At 48.0% G+C, this 19,051-nt stretch overlaps 1 protein-coding gene across 1 annotated transcript in view; it reads left to right on the forward strand.

The window, feature by feature from the left end:
* CTR9 (CTR9 component of Paf1/RNA polymerase II complex) overlaps positions 1–19,051 on the forward strand; it is a 178,270-nt gene that overhangs the window by 68,725 nt on the left and 90,494 nt on the right. Inside the window, exons 14-15 of the mRNA XM_085648181.1 lie at positions 13,304–13,489; positions 18,063–18,150. Of these exons, the coding sequence (XP_085504307.1) occupies positions 13,304–13,489; positions 18,063–18,150 (274 nt within the window). The remainder of the gene's footprint in view (positions 1–13,303; positions 13,490–18,062; positions 18,151–19,051) is intronic.

Raw genomic sequence — 19,051 nt, forward strand, 5'->3', positions numbered from 1 at the left:
GGCCTTACCCGAGACCTATCCCGCAGTTCTTCGGCCCCGCCCTCGGACATTCAGCGGCAGCCATTACTGCCTAAACCGGCTGGTTTCCCTTCTACGAGACCGAAAGCTGCACCGGTTCAAACAAAACCGAAACCGAAAGTGGCGCTGGTCGGATCGAGGCCTTCCACGCCTTCGACGCCAGCAAAACGCGTCGGCACCGACCGCACCAAGAGAGACTTCGGTGCCGAACTTGAAGCGGGCGACGTCTGAGTCGACATACGTAAAAAGGCTGTCGGTGCCAACAAACCTGCTCGGCTCCCGGCGCCGACGCCATTGACTCCGACACCGAGGGCCGCACTGCCTGCTGCGTCTCGCATCGCTTCCACGACAACACCGAAGCCTCACGCATCGAAGACGTCGACGGTCATTTGCGCCCCTCGACTCGATGAACCACCGGCGCCGAAAAAGCCCACGGCCGCCTCTACAGACCTGGTCGGCGCAAAGGCCTCAAAGGCGCTCCAAGTGCGACCCGTTGCGGCACAAAGCAGCAAAACCAAAACGGTCCTCCATGACCTGTCGGGTTCCGGACCGACTGAAGCTCCAGCAGCCTCTTCGGCGCCAGCCAACATTACTTTTGGCTTGCCTCCGTCCACAATCCCGAAAATATTCCAACTCAGGACACGGGTCACCAGACCACAATTACACCTGCTGAGACGTCTCCGTCACATCTCATCAACGCCAACACCGGCAGGATGATTCTCCACGAGCGGAGGATAACTTCGGAGCCACCCTTGGAACCTTTCAGGATCCCACTAAAAAGGAAGCTGCCTGTGGAATCAGAACCTGTCCTTTATGAACCTTACCACTCACCCTACCAGGATCCACAATCATTCTTTCCCACGCACTCAGACACAGATGCGTTGGAGGACTACATGGGTGGCCAAGTCCCCTACCATGGAGACATAGACCCTGATGACCAGCAGGACCCTGATCACACTTGGGGCGACCCTGTAGACCCAGGTGCACCTCTCGATGCACAGGACCCACAACTCTATGGGGCAAAAACATCTCCCACAGAGGACACTGCAGCGTTCAACGCTCTTATTGAACCTGCTGCGAATAATCATGGGGTGCCGCTTCACTCTGACACCATCGAAGATGACTTTCTTATGGACACTTTCGCATCCTCAGAAAGGCATGTAAAAACTCTGCCCATGCTGAAAGGGGTCCTCAAACCAGCCAAGGACATCTTCAAGGAACCCACCAGGGCACGGGTGATAAACCCCAGGATTGATAAGAAATGCAGATCAGCGCCTGGGGATCCTACTTACATCAGAGGCCAATTACCACTAGACTCCATTGTCGTAGCGAATGCTCGCAAGAGGGCACACTCGCAAACGACAGGTGACGCTCCTCCCCCGGACAAAGAGTCCAAGGTGTTAGAGACCTCTGGCAAGCGAGTTGCCGCCCAGGCTGCCAACATATGGCGCATAGCCAACACTCAAGCGCTCCTCGCTCGCTACGATAGAGCGCACTATGACACATTGGAGCAACTACTCCAACATCTCCCTGACCAGTTCAAAGAAGGCGCAGAAATTCTCATCAGAGAGGGACAGCTACTCACGAATGCTTCCATCAAGTGTGCATTAGATGCCGCTGACACAGCTGCCAGGGCCATAAACACAAGCGTCATGCTGCGACGACATGCCTGGTTGCGAATCTCCGGATTCAAGCCTGAGGTGCAAAATAATATACTCAACCAGCCTGTCAACCCCGACTATTTATTCGGGCCGGAGGTTGACACCACCCTTGAGAAAATAAAAAAGGACACGGACACTGCAAAGTCCATGGGCGCTCTCCAAACTCAGTCCTTTCGGAGCGGCTCCTTTCGTCGCCCCGGAAACAAAGGAGCAGGTAGAGGACAGGGGTCACAACAAACGTATAACAAAGGCAATACACAGACAACCTACGATAAAAACACCCGAGGTGGATATCGTGGCTCCAGTACAAAGGGCAGAGGACGCGGCTACGGCAACACCAGGTCCTTCCCCAAGAACAAGCAGTGACGCCCTCTCCCTTCCTCCCGACCACATAACACCTGTCGGGGGAAGGCTACAAAGGTTCCTGTCCACGTGGAACTCCATCACCACGGACAGGTGGGTCAAAGATATTGTCAAATACGGTTACTGTCTGGAGTTAACCTCCACTCCACCCACAATACCACCAAGAAACCGTCCTATGTCCTCAGAGCACTTAACGCTCTTACAGCAGGAGGTGCAAAGTATGCTTCTAAAAGGCGCTATAGAGGTCGTACCCGTCCACGAGCAGGGTACGGGAGTGTACTCCCTCTACTTCTTAATACCAAAAAAGGACGGGTCACTCAGACCTATATTAGACCTGAGACCCCTGAACCGGTACATTCTTTCAGAGCACTTTCACATGCTCACTCTCCAGCAAGTCCTTCCGCTTCTCAAGCAGGGAGACTTCCTAGCCACGCTGGACCTCAAGGATGCGTATTTCCACATACCCATTCACCCCTCACACAAAAAATACCTCAGGTTCACTGTTCAGGGGCAGCACTACCAATTCAAAGTCCTTCCCTTCGGCGTGACAACAGCGCCCAGGGTTTTCACGAAGTGCCTAGCTACTGTGGCAGCACATCTACGGAGGCAGCACATACACGTCTACCCCTACCTGGACGACTGGCTCGTTCAAGCGAAGTCAGCCCAGCAATGTGCCAGCCACATGTCCCGCACCATTCACCTTCTTCACAGTCTGGGATTCTCACTAAATTACCCAAAGTCCCATCTCCAGCCCGCACACGTACAACAGTACCTAGGTGCGACTATAGACACTCTGGCGGCCACAGCTCAGCCAAATTTAGTGAGGATCAACAGCATGCAACTGCTGATCTCCAAGTTCAAACCCAAACACTCACTTCCAGCGCGAGTGTTCATGCAGTTGATAGGCATGATGGCCTCCTGCATCTTCATAGTCCCACACGCGAGATTACATATGCGCCCGCTTCAGGAGTGCCTAGCACGTCAGTGGAATCAGGCTCAAGGACAGTTGAAAGACCTAGTGTTGGTGAGCGGTCGGGCATACAACTCTCTGCATTGGTGGAACCCACAAAACCTTTGCAAGGGCCGACCGTTCCAAGAGCCTGTTCCACAAATAGTACTGACAGCGGACGCGTCTCTCCAGGGATGGGGAGCTCATGTACTCCACTACACAGTGCAGGGACTATGGACGACACAACAGAAGAAGATGCACATCAACCTTCTGGAACTGATGGCAATCTTCCTGGCCATGAAGGCATTCAAAGTACATCTGTGCAACAAGGTCGTGTTGATCCGGACGGACAACATGACCGCAATGTACTACATACAGAAGCAGGGAGGAACACACTCTCCACAGTTGTCTCATCTGGCTCAGAGCATGTGGAAGTGGGCCATTCAGAGGAACATGTTCCTCATGGCGGAACACCTCCCCGGCAAGGACAACCAGATGGCGGATCTGCTCAGCAGACACAGCCACCAGATGCACGAGTGGGAGTTACACCCATCAGTACTCCAGCCGTACTTCCAGCAGTGGGGTCATCCAGAGATAGACCTGTTAGCCACTAGCGAAAACGCAAAATGCCAAAGCTTTGCCGCCAGGTTCCCACATCCGCAGTCGCAGGGCAATGCGATATGGATGAACTGGTCCGGCAGATTTGCGTACGCTTTTCCCCCAGCGCCGTTGATACCGCTGGTGGCTCGCAAACTCAGACAACACTCCCTGACACTCGTCCTAGTTGCTCCTACGTGGGCACGCCAGCCATGGTACACCACCTTCCTCGAACTTTCCGTGGTGCCGCATCAAAGGCTGCGGATCAAACCCGCGCATTTGACGCAGAACCATGGAGAGATTCAGCACCCAGATCCGCAACAGCTGAACCTGGCAATCTGGCTCCTGAAGTCCTAGAGTTTGGCTACCTAAACCTGCCACCTGACTGCATGGACATCATCAAGGAGGCCAGGAGACCCACTACAAGAGCTTGCTATGCAGCCAAATGGAAAAGGTTCGTCATTTATTGCATTAATAATGACATTAACCCGCTGGACGCATCCATCCAAAACATCATTTGTTACCTATTACACCTATACCGATGCAATCTGGCGTACACCTCTATACGTGTCCATTTGACCGCAATATCAGCCTATCTGCAAACCAGGCAGCACCTCTCACTATTCAGAGTGCCTGCCATCAAAGCATTCTTGGAAGGACTCAAACGAGTCATTCCACCAAGCCACCCACCGGCTCCAATGTGGAACCTCAACCTGGTCCTCACACGCCTGATGGGTCCACCCTTTGAACCTCTACACTCATGCGAGATTCAATTCCTCACCTGGAAAGTAGCCTTCCTGGTAGCGATCACTTCTTTAAGAAGAGTTAGTGAACTCCAGGCACTAACCGTTCAAGAGCCATTTATACAGGTTCACGCCAACAGGGTCGTACTACGTACCAACCCCAAATTCATGCCCAAGGTAATATCGCAGTTCCACATGAATCAAACTATTGAACTGCCCGTTTTCTTCCAAAACCCACAAACTGTCGCAGAAAGGGCACTCCATACACTAGATGTAAAGAGGGCCCTCATGTACTACATCGACAGGACTAAACCCTTCAGGAAGACAAAACAACTGTTCGTTGCCTTTGCCCCGCACCACAAAGGTAATGCCATCTCCAAAGCAGGGATAGCCAGATGGATAGTTAAGTGTATTCAAATCTGTTATCAAAAGGCAAAACACACATTAACTATTCCCCCACGAGCCCACTCAACACGTAAGTTAGGGGCCTCCATGGCTTTTCTAGGAAATATTCCCCTGCATGATATATGTAGAGCAGCCACATGGTCCACTACACACACATTTACCAAACACTATTGTGTAGATGTGCAATCAAAACAGCAGGCAGCTGTAGGACAGGCTGTTCTCAAAACTCTTTTTCAGACCGCTGCAGCTGGCACTGGTAGCCGCCGCTAATAGAGGGCACTGCTATACATTCTATGCACAGATATGAATTCAGCAGCCCACATGCCTCGAACTGAATATGCTACTTACCAGTATGCATCTGTTCTTGGCATGTAGGGCTGCTGACATTCATATCGCCCTCCCTCCTCCCCGGCGCCTGTCGCAGCTGCAGCTCTCAGAATTACTGTAAAGCATGGTCATCACTTATTGTATCTACTCCATCACTGCCACAATGGCGAAAAACGATCTGAGGATGGAGAGGATGCCCATGCGCACTGTAGTCCAGGGGAGGAGTCACCTATCCAAGGATACTTCGAAGACTCTTCCAGGACAACAACGTGCAAACATCCGGACCCAACACTAGGCGGCGATCTATGCACAGATATGAATGTCAGCAGCCCTACATGCCAAGAACAGATGCATACTGGTAAGTAGCATATTCATTTCTAAATACTACTATTTCTATCGACTTTAACGCATTACGCGGGAGTGTTTCCACTCTGCACCTGAATCCCGTGGGCCTCCCACTGCCTAGTAACTGATAGGATAGTGTAGCCCCAGCGATGTCCTAGGCCTAACCTGTGTTCGTGACAGTGGTTCTTATACCACTTACTTAGTATATGGTTTGCGTGGCCCCTAGGGCCTAACTGTATTACTTACCTGTGTGACTTATGTATGCTTAAATAAGAATGTGTTGTACTTACCTCGAATCTCATAAAGAGTGCTGAGGGTATTTTGACTAAAATAAATACATTCTATTTTTATAATATATCTGTTGTGGTGTCCTTTCATTTGGTATTCAAGGGGTTGCAAATGGTATAACAGCTGGCTTCACATGCCATACAGAGTTTAGCCTAAGACTGCTCTTGTCCATGCTACCACTAGGATAGCTGGTCTATAAGGTTGACTTTACAACCAATCACCATAAGGGTTGTTTGGACTGATACAAGGTGTACACTAGAACTAGTGACATCATATATCAGGTCAACTTCTCACAGCCACCATGGTGGCTTTACTGAAACCATGAACGTTTGGTACCAAACAACTCCTTGTAATTAATCCACACTGATACCAGTGTGAGATTTATTATACAATATACTCAGAGGGCACCTCACAGGTGCCTCCTGAAAACCTACCAACCCTGGTGTGGTCACTAACTGGCTTCAGGTAGCCTGCCACACACAGACATGTTTCTGGGCCCCTGGGTGGAGAGTTTCTTCTCTCTGGGACCAGAACAATGCACATCCTAGGCGGAGGTGTTGCACCTTCTCCCCCATGATTGGCCCAGTGCTTGAAGTGGAAGCGTTAAAGGCCTGCTGCCTTTGTAATGCGACCCGCAGCCTCAGCTGCTAGCAGAAGATGGCAGCCCCCAAATTACACCCTCAATTTGGGTGGGAAAACCGGTAGGAAAACTTAGAAAGGCTAGGAGGTGTACCCACCTTTGCCAATTCCGCCCCTCATGTGGAGGAGGTGAAGTTTAGCACAGTTTTCCATCTCCTCCATATTTTAGATGAGAGGACTCTTCCAATTCGGTTTTAAGACTATGCCCCTCCTACATGAGGGTAGCATAATACAGGGTAGTCGCTTCAAGAGACATGCCCATTGGCCCTACTTGTTACTCACCTAAAATGCCCCATGTCTAGTATTCAGGAGGCTTCCTCAGACCTTGAAACTAGTTACCTGCGACCTAAGAAGATGGATGAAGAATATTTTGTGCAGTGAAGCCTGAAGACGAGTGGCTTTGCCTCAGCCCTACCCACCTGTCTCCAGCTTAGAAGACTGCGAGAAGACGATGCCTCTCCTGCTGCCAGCGACTTCCAGAAACCCAAGGAAGACTGCCTGAAGTTTTTAAAAAAAACACAACTCCTGTGAGCAGCGGTTCTGTCTCCAAGAAACCAACACAAAGGACTCCGATACCCTCAGGATCCGAAAGTCCTGCCCACTCAGCACCCAATGTCTTCGGCGTTGACTGACCCCTCCTAAACACCATGATGACGCCTGAATCCAAAGGCTTACCCTGACCAAGACAGGCTCCGGTAAGAAGACTTCAACGTCTAAAGTCACCCCTACACCTGGAGCCCCTGGGCCTTGGTGAGCTGAATCGATAGTGCCCCTCTGACCCCCTACATATCTACTTACCTCCGCTGGCGCTGTTCTCCCTCCTGCAACCTCCGATGCGAATCCTGCAGCCTGCTTTGTCTGAAGTAATTTCTGCTTTTCAAAAACCATTGGGCACCCGAAGCTGAATCTGCACCCTGAACCCGGCTGCCCCTATGCCGCTGTGGTGTATGTTTGGTTCTGCTTTGTGCCCTGTCCTGCCCCATGCTGTTGTGTTAGACCGAAGGCTGCTCGCCTTCACTACCACTAATAGAGCACTTTCGGTTTTACATTGAGCCCTGTACACTTTTGGGGAGCCCCTGGACTGTGCACAGTATAACCACCTAGTGGCAATATCATATACAGAGCCATCTTCCTACAGGGGACACACATTCATTTCTAAAAGGAAGATTTAGCCCTCTTGTTGAAATCTGGCTCTGTATACGGTATGCCACTAGGTGGTCATACCGTGCACAGAGTCCAGAGATTCCCCAGAAGTGTACAGGGTTCAATGTAAACCCAAAGTGCTCTATTAGTGGTAGTGTGGGTGAGCAGTCTTAGCTCTAACACAAAGGAGTGTAAGACATTTATTGCATACACATTAGCCACTAACTGACTCATAACTCAAAAATAAGATCCTCACCAGTTTTAGAAAAATAAGCTTTACTTGAGTTTTATTTTACAGCTGAGATCCTTGCAAAAAGGTTAGTATGTATTTCAGGAAAAATACTTTAGACTTTTAAAATTCTATGTTATCCTATGGAAGAGAACAACAATGTGGTTTGTGGGTAAATACCCAACTTATAATTCCAGTCTTCAGGGTTTAAGTTCAACAGAGGGCAAGGTTCAGGTAAGCACTAAATCAGCAGCACCACCAGCAACACAGGGGCAGCCACACTGCTTGCAGGTAAGTATATCAGTTGCAGTTGCCAAGCTTAGGGGGTTAGAGCAAGCACAGGAGGCCCACAAAGCAGCACCAGACATACACCACAAGCGACACAGGGAGGGCCGGATGCAGGGTGCAAATACAGGCTTGGGTACCCAATGCTTTTAAATGGAGAAACTTAATTGGACAAACCGGCTGCAGGCATCGCACTGGGGGCTGCACGGAGGAAACCAGCAACAGCATAGGTAAGTTGAGGTGTTGAGGGTCGTTGGGTCAGAGTCTGTTCAGCTCACTAATGCCCTGGGGCTTTGGGTGCAGTGGTGTCCCTTGACGTCCGATTCTTCTTACTGGAGTCGGTCACGGTCGGGGGAGACTCTGGATTCAGTCTGCAGGCATTGTCATGGAGTCCAGGAGGGGTCAGCCAAAGCTGGACTTGAGGTCCGGATAGCTGGGAAACCTGTTCTGGATCGGTGCTGGCCGGAGGCATTGGTTGCAGAGTGGGCAGGATTTGCAGTTCCGGAGGGCACCAGAGTCCTTTGTGTTGGTTTCTTGGGGATAAATCCGCTGTCCTCAGGAGTTCTGGTCTTTTTCAAAGAGCAGGCAGTCTTCCTCAGGTTCTGGAAGTCACTGACTGTATGACAGGCGTTGCTGTTGGAGTGACCAAGTCAGTAGGCGGTCTTCAGGCTATGCTGCATGGCGTCTTCTTCGCCCTTTTTCTTAGAGTTGGCAGGAACTAGTTTCCAGGTCTGGAGGAGCCACCTAAATACTAAATTTAGGAGCGTTTTAGGGGAGTAGCAGGTAGGGCCAATGGGCACCTTACATGGGGTGACTACACCCTCAAATATGCCACCCTCGTGTGGGAGGGGGCATAGTCCTTGTCCTGATTCGAGGGGTCTCCCCATCTTCAAGATGGAGGGGACTAAAAGATGTGCTTCCTCGCTTCCCCCACCTTAGGTGTGAAGTTGGCAGAGTTTGGCAAACCTCTTATTCTTCTAGGTTTTCCCAATGGTTTTCCTGCCCAAAGTGGGTGTGTAAACCAGGGGCTGCCATCTGCTGCTAGCAGCAGAGGCTGAGGTTTGCATTTCAAAGGCGGCAGGCCTTTGAGACTTCCCTCTCAAGCACTGTGCCTATCCTTATGGAGGAGGTGTGATGCCTTGGCCGAGGATGTGTGTTTTCTGTTTCCAGAGAGCAGAGGCTCTCGACCCAGGAGTCCAGAAACATGTCTGGTGGTGGCAGGCTACCTACAGGCAGTCTGGGACCACAACAGGGTTGTTAGGTTTTCAGGGGCACCTCTGATGTGCCCTCTGAATACATGGTTCAATAAATCCCTCACTAGCAGTGTGATTTATTGAGAGGAGTAGTTTGGTCCTGAACACTACTGGTTTCAGAGAAGCCATCCTGGTACTCGAGAACTTGAGTTGTCGAGTTTCCAGCCTAGGTACTCTCTATGGCTTCCCTAGCATTTACAATATCTCAGAATGGACTTAAATATTATTGGGGCACGTCTGCTCATGCAGATATGCCCATTCCTGCTCCCTGCCTTAGGGCTGTGAGGCATGTTAGAGGGGTGACTAGTCTATACCTGAGGCAGCCTGTGTACCATGTCCAATTTGTCTTTTTGTCTGCACCAGACCATGCATGCTGCAGTGGCACTCTGCATAGCCTAGGTGAGGGGTCCCTAGTGGATCCAGGTACCATTTACAAGGGACTTACAGGGGCCTGAAGGGCCAAATGCGAAAATGTATTCGAGAAGAAGCACTGGCACAGGGTACCTGGTTGGCAGGGACCATGTCCACTATAATCGAAACTACATCACATACCAGCCAAAAAGTGGTGGCTAACCATGTTAAAAGAGGCACTTTCTCACACCTCTCAAAATGGTTACTTTGACAGGTTGTATATGCAGTTGAAAAGTGCCACTGGGAAGTTACTTGATTGCAGCTACCAGGTTTCGCACAGCTAGTCTAATTCATGTGTAACCAGCCCAGTGCCCCCTTATCCTAGTTGCGTTTCAGCGGCCTTATCTTAAAAGATGAACACTAATGGTAAACACATGCAGTCCATTTACCATGCAATTATCGTGAGTGGAACTCAATCACAGAAAAGGTCCAAAAACCAGGTGCCAAAAAAAGCAAATAAATCCTGACAAACTAAATGGGCAGAACCCATTTGCAAGAGTACTGCTAGACCTCTTAATGGCCTTTGCTACTGTCAGTGTATCCTTCCCACATTATTGAGGATGAGGAGAATTGCTCTGCCCCGATTCACTACTACCTTACAGACAGAAACGTTTACAAGAGAAGATTCTGGACAAATGGTTGATCTAGGTTCCTTGATCAAACCCTAGAGCCTTTAACCAACCTGCATAACCCAGTGATGCAAACTACTGCTGAAATACTCAAGCATCAAAAACTGTACACCAAACTCCTTCAATCGGCGAACATCAGTCTGAGTGACCAGGATTAGATTGAGGCACCCACTTTAGTTTCCAGGACACATTTCTGGACTAGCTAATCAACACCTAATCAAGTACCCCTTCCAAAGAAAACCAAGCCCATCATCCTAGGTGAATATTCGAAGCAAGTGTTCTGTCCTTGTTCTTATTTAATGTAGACTATTTAAATATAATTTTTGGTCCTCTGAATGAAGCATCCGTTGCTCCTTAAAGGCAGTTCTTCATGCACCTTAGCAACGGAAGTCAAAATAATTGCTCACATAATACCCATGCTGATTTTTTTTTTTTTTTTTTTATCACTAGTTTTAGTCAGACTGGAGAAATCATTTTTAGGATATACTGCATTGTTTTCCAAGGTTTGCCTCATACAAATTCATGTCCCTAGTCTCCAGAGAAACAGACTGTAGGAAGCTGGGTTTCTGTTGCAGTAACCCCCCTCTTCCCACACGCACACCTTTTGCCAGACTACTGATGCACTTTTGCTTGAAGTGCCCCGGGTCCCTGCCAATCAGGTTCCCAGGGCCTGTGTTCTTTCCCAAAAAGTGTACCTTGTACCCCCAATTGGCACTCTCTGGCCACAGGCCAGCCCCTGGTAGATGGTACCACAGGTACCCAGGGCACTGTGACCAGGGAAGGCCTCTAAGGGCTGCAGCACTTATTGTGCCACCCTTGGTGGCCCTGTACCTTTACACTCGCACACTTCCTGTGTGCCATGCCTACAACCCACTGCTCTGGCATAGATCAGCCACCCCTCTAGCTGGGTGCACTATACCAGTGGTGAGGGTACAGGTGCATGAGCCCTGTACCCCTACAGTGTCTAGGTCCATTCTTAGACATTGTAAGTGCAGTTCTGCCATTAAGAGTATATGGTGCTGGGAGTTTGTCATTACGAACTCCACAGTACCATAATGGCTTCACTGATAACTTTGGTATCAAACTTCTCAGCACATTAAACCCACACTGATGCCAGTGTGGGATTTAATGAAAAATGCACTCGGAGGGCACCTTAGAGATGCCCCCTTAAAAACGACCAGCCTCTGGTGGGTTCCCTGACTGGTACACACCACCCTGCCACTACGTGACCTGTTTCTGGACCCCTGGGGTGGGAGCCTTCGCTCCCTGATTCCAGAAACAAAGCCTTTCCTGGGCAGAGTTGTCATCACCTCCCCCAGGCCAGGAAAAGCCATCTGTGGCAGGGGAGCTTCAAAGGCCTTTCGCCTTTGTAATGCGACCATCAGCCTCTCCTGCTATCAGGCGCAGGCCCCCTTCCTGTCTCCCCTACTTTTCGGCGGGAAGACGGGCAGGAAAAATTAGCTCAGCCCAGAAGGTATGACCACCTCTGCCAACCCCACCCCTCAGGTGGATGAGCCAAGGTGAAGTTCACTCTTCAGTGCCCGCCATCTTGCAGATATCCGGCACATTCCAATCAGGATTAGGGATTCTGCCCTCGTGGGGTGAGCACACAAAGGGTGTAGTCACCCTAAGGTCAGACAAAAGAAGATGCCCAGCACAGGAGACTGCAGAGTACAACTGACTTGGCCCCAGCCCTACCGGCCCGTCTGCAGTTTCCAGAGATCCTATTCCCTGTTGGATAACATTGGGCCTCAGCACTCTGTATCCTGCTCCTTATTGCCTTTAAGGGTGTAAAAAAAAGTGCATCCATGACCCTGGGGGACCCCTGAGTCTACCCCCAGAATACCAACTCACACAACCGAATAATTACCTTTGAACCGCTAACCCTGTTTTCCTCCATAGGATAACATTGACTGTTTTTCTGTGAAAAGTTTCTAAGTGTGGAGTTGGAAAATCTATAAAAGTCTTTAACCAAATAACAAAAACGTTTTTACTTACCTGTTTACATGAAATGTCCCAGTGCAGTATCCAGGCATACTGCACTGTGTAACAAAAGTAATCTGTAAAGTAATCTACTTGACATTCTACTAAGAAAGCCAATACAAAGTATATGTACAATCTTTCAAAGCATTGCATTACTAGTAGTTCTACTGTAATTAAATCAAAAGTATTTCTACAACTGCAATACAAACGGCTTACAAACTGTATTATCACGGCAAAGTATTTATTGCTTACTTGTACCAGGATTGCTTGGTTCTAGAATATAAAATAACTAAAAGAATATTTTTTATACAAAGCCAATTGGTCTGAAGTTCAGTCTTTGAGTGAGTGATATCATTTGCTGATTGAGTGTGTACAACAAATGCTTAACATTACCCTCTGATAAAGCCTTACTGCTCGACTGCACTAGCACAAATAGAGAGTGAGGTACTATCTACTTTTACCTCTGCCTACCTTTAGGGTTTCACTGGACTCTGTGCACACTATACCTCACTTTGGTATAGTATATGCAGAGCCAGCTTCCTATACAGACCATGCAAGAAGCATTCTCAGGTTATCTGGAAATTCCAAACGTGATTAGACTTTTTGTCAGTCCTCCTAGATTATGGAACACTGTATAAGAAGCATTTTTCCCTAGGGTCCCTAAATACATTTGCACAGAACTTTCTGGTCATTATTTTGGACACCAATGTTTGGGATAAGTGTTTTTTTGCTAAGTGTATTGTACTCGTCTATTACAAATTGTATTATTCTATCCAGTTTGGCACAATTTGCCTTTTTTCCTAGATTATGACAGTTGACAGTACATGCGTTAAGTTTTGTTTCCAGGATTCATTGATGCAAACGTTATTTCTTCTACTGTAGGTTTCTTTTATACTTTTCTTTTGGTAGATTTTCAGATATTTTTATGTAGTATTCCTTTACCTAGGTACAAAGAATTAAGTAAACCAACCATCCACTCTAGCCCTTCTAAAACGTTTTTCGTCTTGATCTTTCTTGGTCCTCCGTTTATATTAGGACCATCCAGATGCCTGGTCATTGATTGGCAACCTTCATGTGGCAAAACAAGAATGGGGTCCAGGGCAGAAAAAATTTGAGCGAATTTTGAAGCAGCCATCTACACAGAATGACACATATTCCATGCTGGCCCTCGGAAACGTATGGTTACAGACTTTGCACCAGCCCACCAGAGACAGAGAAAAGGTAATTGACTTAAAGCACGTTCTTTCTAAATTTGTACTGGATGCAGAGTCATAAGCTATTTAGTGATAACCTGTTCTTTGGGTGATCTATAGATTATTTGTTGAGGCAGTTTTTTGGAGTGGGTTAATTTTTGCAAGTATTGAGGTTACCTATATTGCTTTCAAAATAATAATTGGGGGTGGGCGGAATCCGCGTAATTGTGTTACTCAAATCTCCGCGAAACGGTAAAAATCTCCGCGAACACGCAGAAATTCCGCGAACACGCGGAATTGCTTGTTCGCGATACTTTTTTCCTGTTCGCGATCGCTGTTTGCGTGCTCGGGGTGAAATATCTCGCGAACACGCATATTGAGAACGCGAACAAGCAAAAAATTTCACGAAGTCGCGGAACGCAGATTTTTGGGCAATTTTGTGTTCTCCGCGGAACGCGAAATTACCCAAATTCCGCGAACGGAACGAAATTTACCGCCCAGGCCTAATAATAATGCATTGGAAAAATATGGGATAGCCTTAAATAGGAAAAACAATGTTTGTAGCAATTGTTGCCATGGATAGTACACATGCCCTGTGTACATTTGTTAATTAGTGTTGGGCTCTGACATTTGGAAAATGTTTGTCTTCAGAGAAATCTTTCGAGTCACAAAGTACATGGTGACTCCTGCTTACGCGACATAGCGCAGGGGCACAGTCTCCATGTTAGATTTTTCTTTTTCACCATCTGGTTTAAATGCGACGACCGGGGGGTCCAGACATAATAGAAGCTGGATCCAACAACTGTCTTGGAGGCGGCTTTGTCTTATGGCTCCTACAAGGAGGAGGAACACTTTACGGTAACAGGACCGCACAGACAGACAATGCCCCAGACTGTGAGTATAACAGACACCTACACAAAGCCTAATAAAGTCTCTTGAGGTCGGCCCACTAGCCCCTTGGAGTCGAGCTCTGGCATGGGCCGACTTAAAGAGCAGTCGATGGAGCCGGTACCCCCAACCCATCCATATTCACAGGTTGTCAACCTATTTGACCGTCTGCCAAAACAAAGATCTTAGCCTCCTCCGTGCCAAAGCCCACACCGGTGTCGAAAGCCAACAGGCCCCAAGATGCCACCAGCGCCCAATCGTTTGGAACAAACACCACCTTTGATGCCAGTAGGAAGCTGAGTTTCTGTTGCAGTAACTCCCCCACTTTATGCCAGATTTCTGATGCACTTTGACTGAGTATGCCCAGGGTCCCTGCCAATCAAGTACCCGGAGCCCGTATTCTTTCCCTAAACCTGTACCATTTTTTCCACAATTGGCACAACTCTGGCCTACCTGTAAGTCCCTTGTAAGGGGTACCTATGATACAAAGGGTATGGTAGCCAGGGAAAGTCCCCTGAGGGCTGCAGCATGTATTATGCATCCCTCGGAGACTTCTTACCACAAACATGCACCACTGCCATTGCAACCTCCGTGTTGTGGTGCAGCTAAAAGAGAAAAGTCGACATGGCGCACATTCCTGTGTGCTATGCCTGCCATCACCTCATGAGGCCCAGGTAAGTCACCCTTAAGGCAAGGTGCCTTCTACCTCATGTGAGGACCTGTCTGCATGAGCAGACGGGTCCCTGTTATATCTAAGGCCATTCTTCGATTTTTTAAGTAGGGCTCCCTGTTTTCCGTTTTTACTGATTTTTACAGATAAATACAGACCAAAAACATTTATTTATGTGTCTATTTATTTTTAAATGTGGATAAAACGGAAATTGGGTTGTTTTTTGAGTAATTCTAAATTTTGGCTCCCATGACTGCCGAGCCAATAGCTATGTGGGTTGATGGGAAAGGGGGTTAAAAAAGAAAGGGATTTTAGTGAAGAGGCTTTAACAGCAGAAGATATACACAAGGCTGATACTGTAATTTGCATGTTTTCATATAAGTGCATTGATTTATCTTCTGCAGGTGTTCATATCAATGTAATCTGGCAGTCATTCAAGCATGACTGCATATTTATCAGTTAAATGTGGAAATATACTAATTTCAGCTTCATTTTTTCACAAAGACCAAAATAAAAATGGATAAATACAGATGGAAATGTCCAAAAAATAAATACCATAAAACCGGGAGACCTAATTATAAGTGCCCACTAAAACTATACCGAGTATATGGTCTACAAACTGGTCATTTCAAATTTCCTAGCACCATAATGGCTTTACTGAATCCTGGGATGCTTTGTATCAAACATTTCAGAATAATAATCCTGCACTCATTCAGTGTCAGATTTATTATTCCATGCACTCAGGGGATCCCTTCTAGAGGGCACCCCTTGACTAAACCAACCACTGGTGGGTTCCTGACTGGTGAACACCAGCCTGCCACCACAAGACAGGTTTTTGAACCCTGGGGTGGGGGCCTTTGCTCCCAGGGCCCATAAACAAAGCCTTTCCTGGGCGCAGGTGTTCAAACCTCCCATATGTCAGGAAGAGCCATCTGTGGCTGGGGAGCTTCAAAGGCCTTTCTACCATTTCTGCGCGACCCCCAGCCTCTCCTGCAATCAGGAGCAGGCCCCCTTCCTGTCACCCCCTAACCCCCACCAAATACTGTATTTAGGGGGGCAGCCCCTGAACCCAGATGTTAGATTTATCGACCTAAGAAGAAGGACCGAAGAGCCGGTGCAGCAGTGGAGAAGATGATGACTGACTTGGCCCCAGCTCCACCGGCCTATCTCCTCCTCCAGCTGCCCTGCTACTAGAAATTGATGTGGCCCACAGCCAGCAACCTCAAGAACCCCAGAAGACCTGTGCTGCTTTCGACAAAGACTCCAGTCGCCTGTAGACAACGGATTTGTCTACCAAAGAGACCAACACTAGTCACTGGATCCCAGCGGATCTGTGATACTGCACAACTCTACACCCCATGCCCACGGCCCGAGTTCGAGTGAACCACTTAGCCTGAGAAATCTCCCCGGCAATCCTGACCTAATCTGCACAGGTGGCTGACCTCTGCAAGACCCCTCAACGACACCTGCGGCCTCTGTTCGGAGGGTCGCCCTGACCGCGACAGTATCCAGCTAAGGAAACCAGACACCAAAAGGCACCGATGGACCCTCCACCCCTGATTTTAGGGAGCCCAGCTTACGGTGCCTAGGTGTTCTCCAGCTATCCAACTTACCTGCCCAACCGTTGGTCGCCCTCATCCAGCCTCCTAGTCCAAGCCTGCAGCATTTCTTTGCGGCCGATGGCCTCCATTGGTTTGCATTTAGAGCCCGATGCCTACTTTGCACCCTGCCGTCCGAGTGCAGCTTGAGGTATGCTTTTGGTGCATACAAGTGGCCCCCTTTATGCCTACCTTTGATCCATGGGCCCTGACCCAGAAACCGCAGGTAACTGCCTGTGACTGGTGCTTTTCTTCGTACCCTCTGTCTCCATAGCACTACATTGGGCCCAACCTCTCCTTTGACCTCTGCCTAGTGCCGCTAAGGGTGCGCACTCTGTACCTAACTGACCCTTGCTGTAAGGGTGACTTACAAATATTACATGCATTGTTTGGGGACATGGCATACAGGGATGTGTGACATGTCATGATTTCACTTTTGTCTGCACCAAGAGCTGCAGCCTACAATGGCAGCCTTGCATGTGCTTGGTGAGGGGTCCCTTCGGGTGGCACAATTCGTGGTACTGCCCTTAGGAATCCTCTTTATTGCCTCATGCCCTAGGTACCAGGGGTACCATTTAATAGGGACTTACAGAGGGTGCTAAAGGTTTTGCCAAGTTGGGAACACAATTGTACAGTTTTGGCAAATAACACTGCACTGGGGACCTGGTTAGCAGGAGCCCAGTGCACTTCTAGTTGAATCACATCAGTTATCAGGCCAAAAGGGGGGGGTGACTATGTCAAAAAAGGCTACACCCTGCATCGGGGGGGTGGGTGGGTATAGATTACAGGATATGGATATGGCCCAAGACACAGTGGCTCTCCAGACCACTAGCCAGAGAGGGTCCTTCCAAAGGCAGCAATACCATGTAGGTTTTAAGACTACCTCTCCAGACCAAGGCTCTTACCACAGGCGGCGGCATCTGCAGCAACACCAGCCGTACCACCCTTAAACACCTAGGGGCTACACTAGAGGTGGGTATAGGGGAAACAACAGTAGAGGAAAGCCAAGGGAGGTTCCGGTAAGGGAGCCTCCACCACAACAAATTGCTGATTCCATACATCTCCTACACGACTACACAACACCTGTTGGGAGTCGGAATCATGGATTCCCTGTCACAGAAAATCACTTCAGACAAATGGGTTCTTACCATAGTGCAACACAGTTACTGCTTAGAGCTTCACTCATACCCCAAACATACCCCCACCAATGTTTCCAATTATACTCATCCCCTCTCACCTTGAGTTAATTTATTTTGTTTGTATCTGGTTAAACTTGAAATTATGATTTTCATGAGAGTTGCTGATGTATGGATTGTCTGTTTACATATGAAGTTTGATTAAATCAGTTATTAGATGAGAATTTAAATGGCTTGTCCTATAATTGATGCATGATAAGTCTAACGCAGATATGCAATTCAACGGTATCTCTTTTAAATGTTTGTTAGGAAAAACGTCATCAGGATCGCGCACTGGCCATCTATAAACAAGTCTTGCGAAACGATGCCAAGAACCTATATGCTGCGAATGGCATAGGTGAATATAAATCTTTTGTTCAGCTCCCCCTTTCTCCAGTTCAGTACAGTCCGAATATGAACAGACTTGAAAGAACATGACATTGTCGTATACAACACAATCTTTTGAATGTTGATGATAATCCTATTCCCATTCCCACACATTTTTATATCATGTCGAGCCTGCTCTGCATTATTCTAAGGTAGGTGAACTTCTTCCGCTACATTCTCTAGGTCTTAATGCCATTTTAAACTTTATTTCTTGATTACATTTAAATAACCCGTGGTAGTACTTGTAGTTGAACTTGTATTTTACTTTCATTTTTTTAACTGTGAGAGTGGAATTTAGTTGTCCTTGATGGTTACACTGGAATGGTTTGTTGTAGACTTTGGTTCACTCTTTTTGTGAGCACCACCAGCTCAGATGTTTGAAAGATTATGCTATGCCACTTGACAAGCTTGATACCTTTAATAAATGAATTGGTTAGTACTGCTGACCTCAACTGGTTATTTATTTTTAAACACAAAATTAGATATTGTTTCTTCATCTGTCCTAACACTGTTCTTGGCTAAAGCATCAGCACAACGTTCTGTTAATGGTTCATACTGGCCACCTTTTGCTATTTTCTATCATAATCAGCTGCTCTTAACAAAGGTTGTACCTGCCTTCCGCACACGCCCGAACATCACTTTTCCGGAAGTCTTTCTTTCTTCTCACTCTACCAGAAAGATGACACTGCATAGACTGGACTCGCAAGTGAGAAATACCTTATTATATCGACCACACAAGACAAGAGATTGGATAATAAGCTCTCTGTGAGCCTCGCTGGAGCAGAAAGAAAAAAACTATCTCCTATTGGTTTACCTTGTGTATCAAGAACTTGCGGTGCTTAAGCCAAGAAAGATCCTCTGGCTGGTGTCTG

This window comes from Triturus cristatus, chromosome 3_2 (assembly GCF_964204655.1).
Source record: "Triturus cristatus chromosome 3_2, aTriCri1.1, whole genome shotgun sequence".
NCBI classification, from domain to species: domain Eukaryota; kingdom Metazoa; phylum Chordata; class Amphibia; order Caudata; family Salamandridae; genus Triturus; species Triturus cristatus.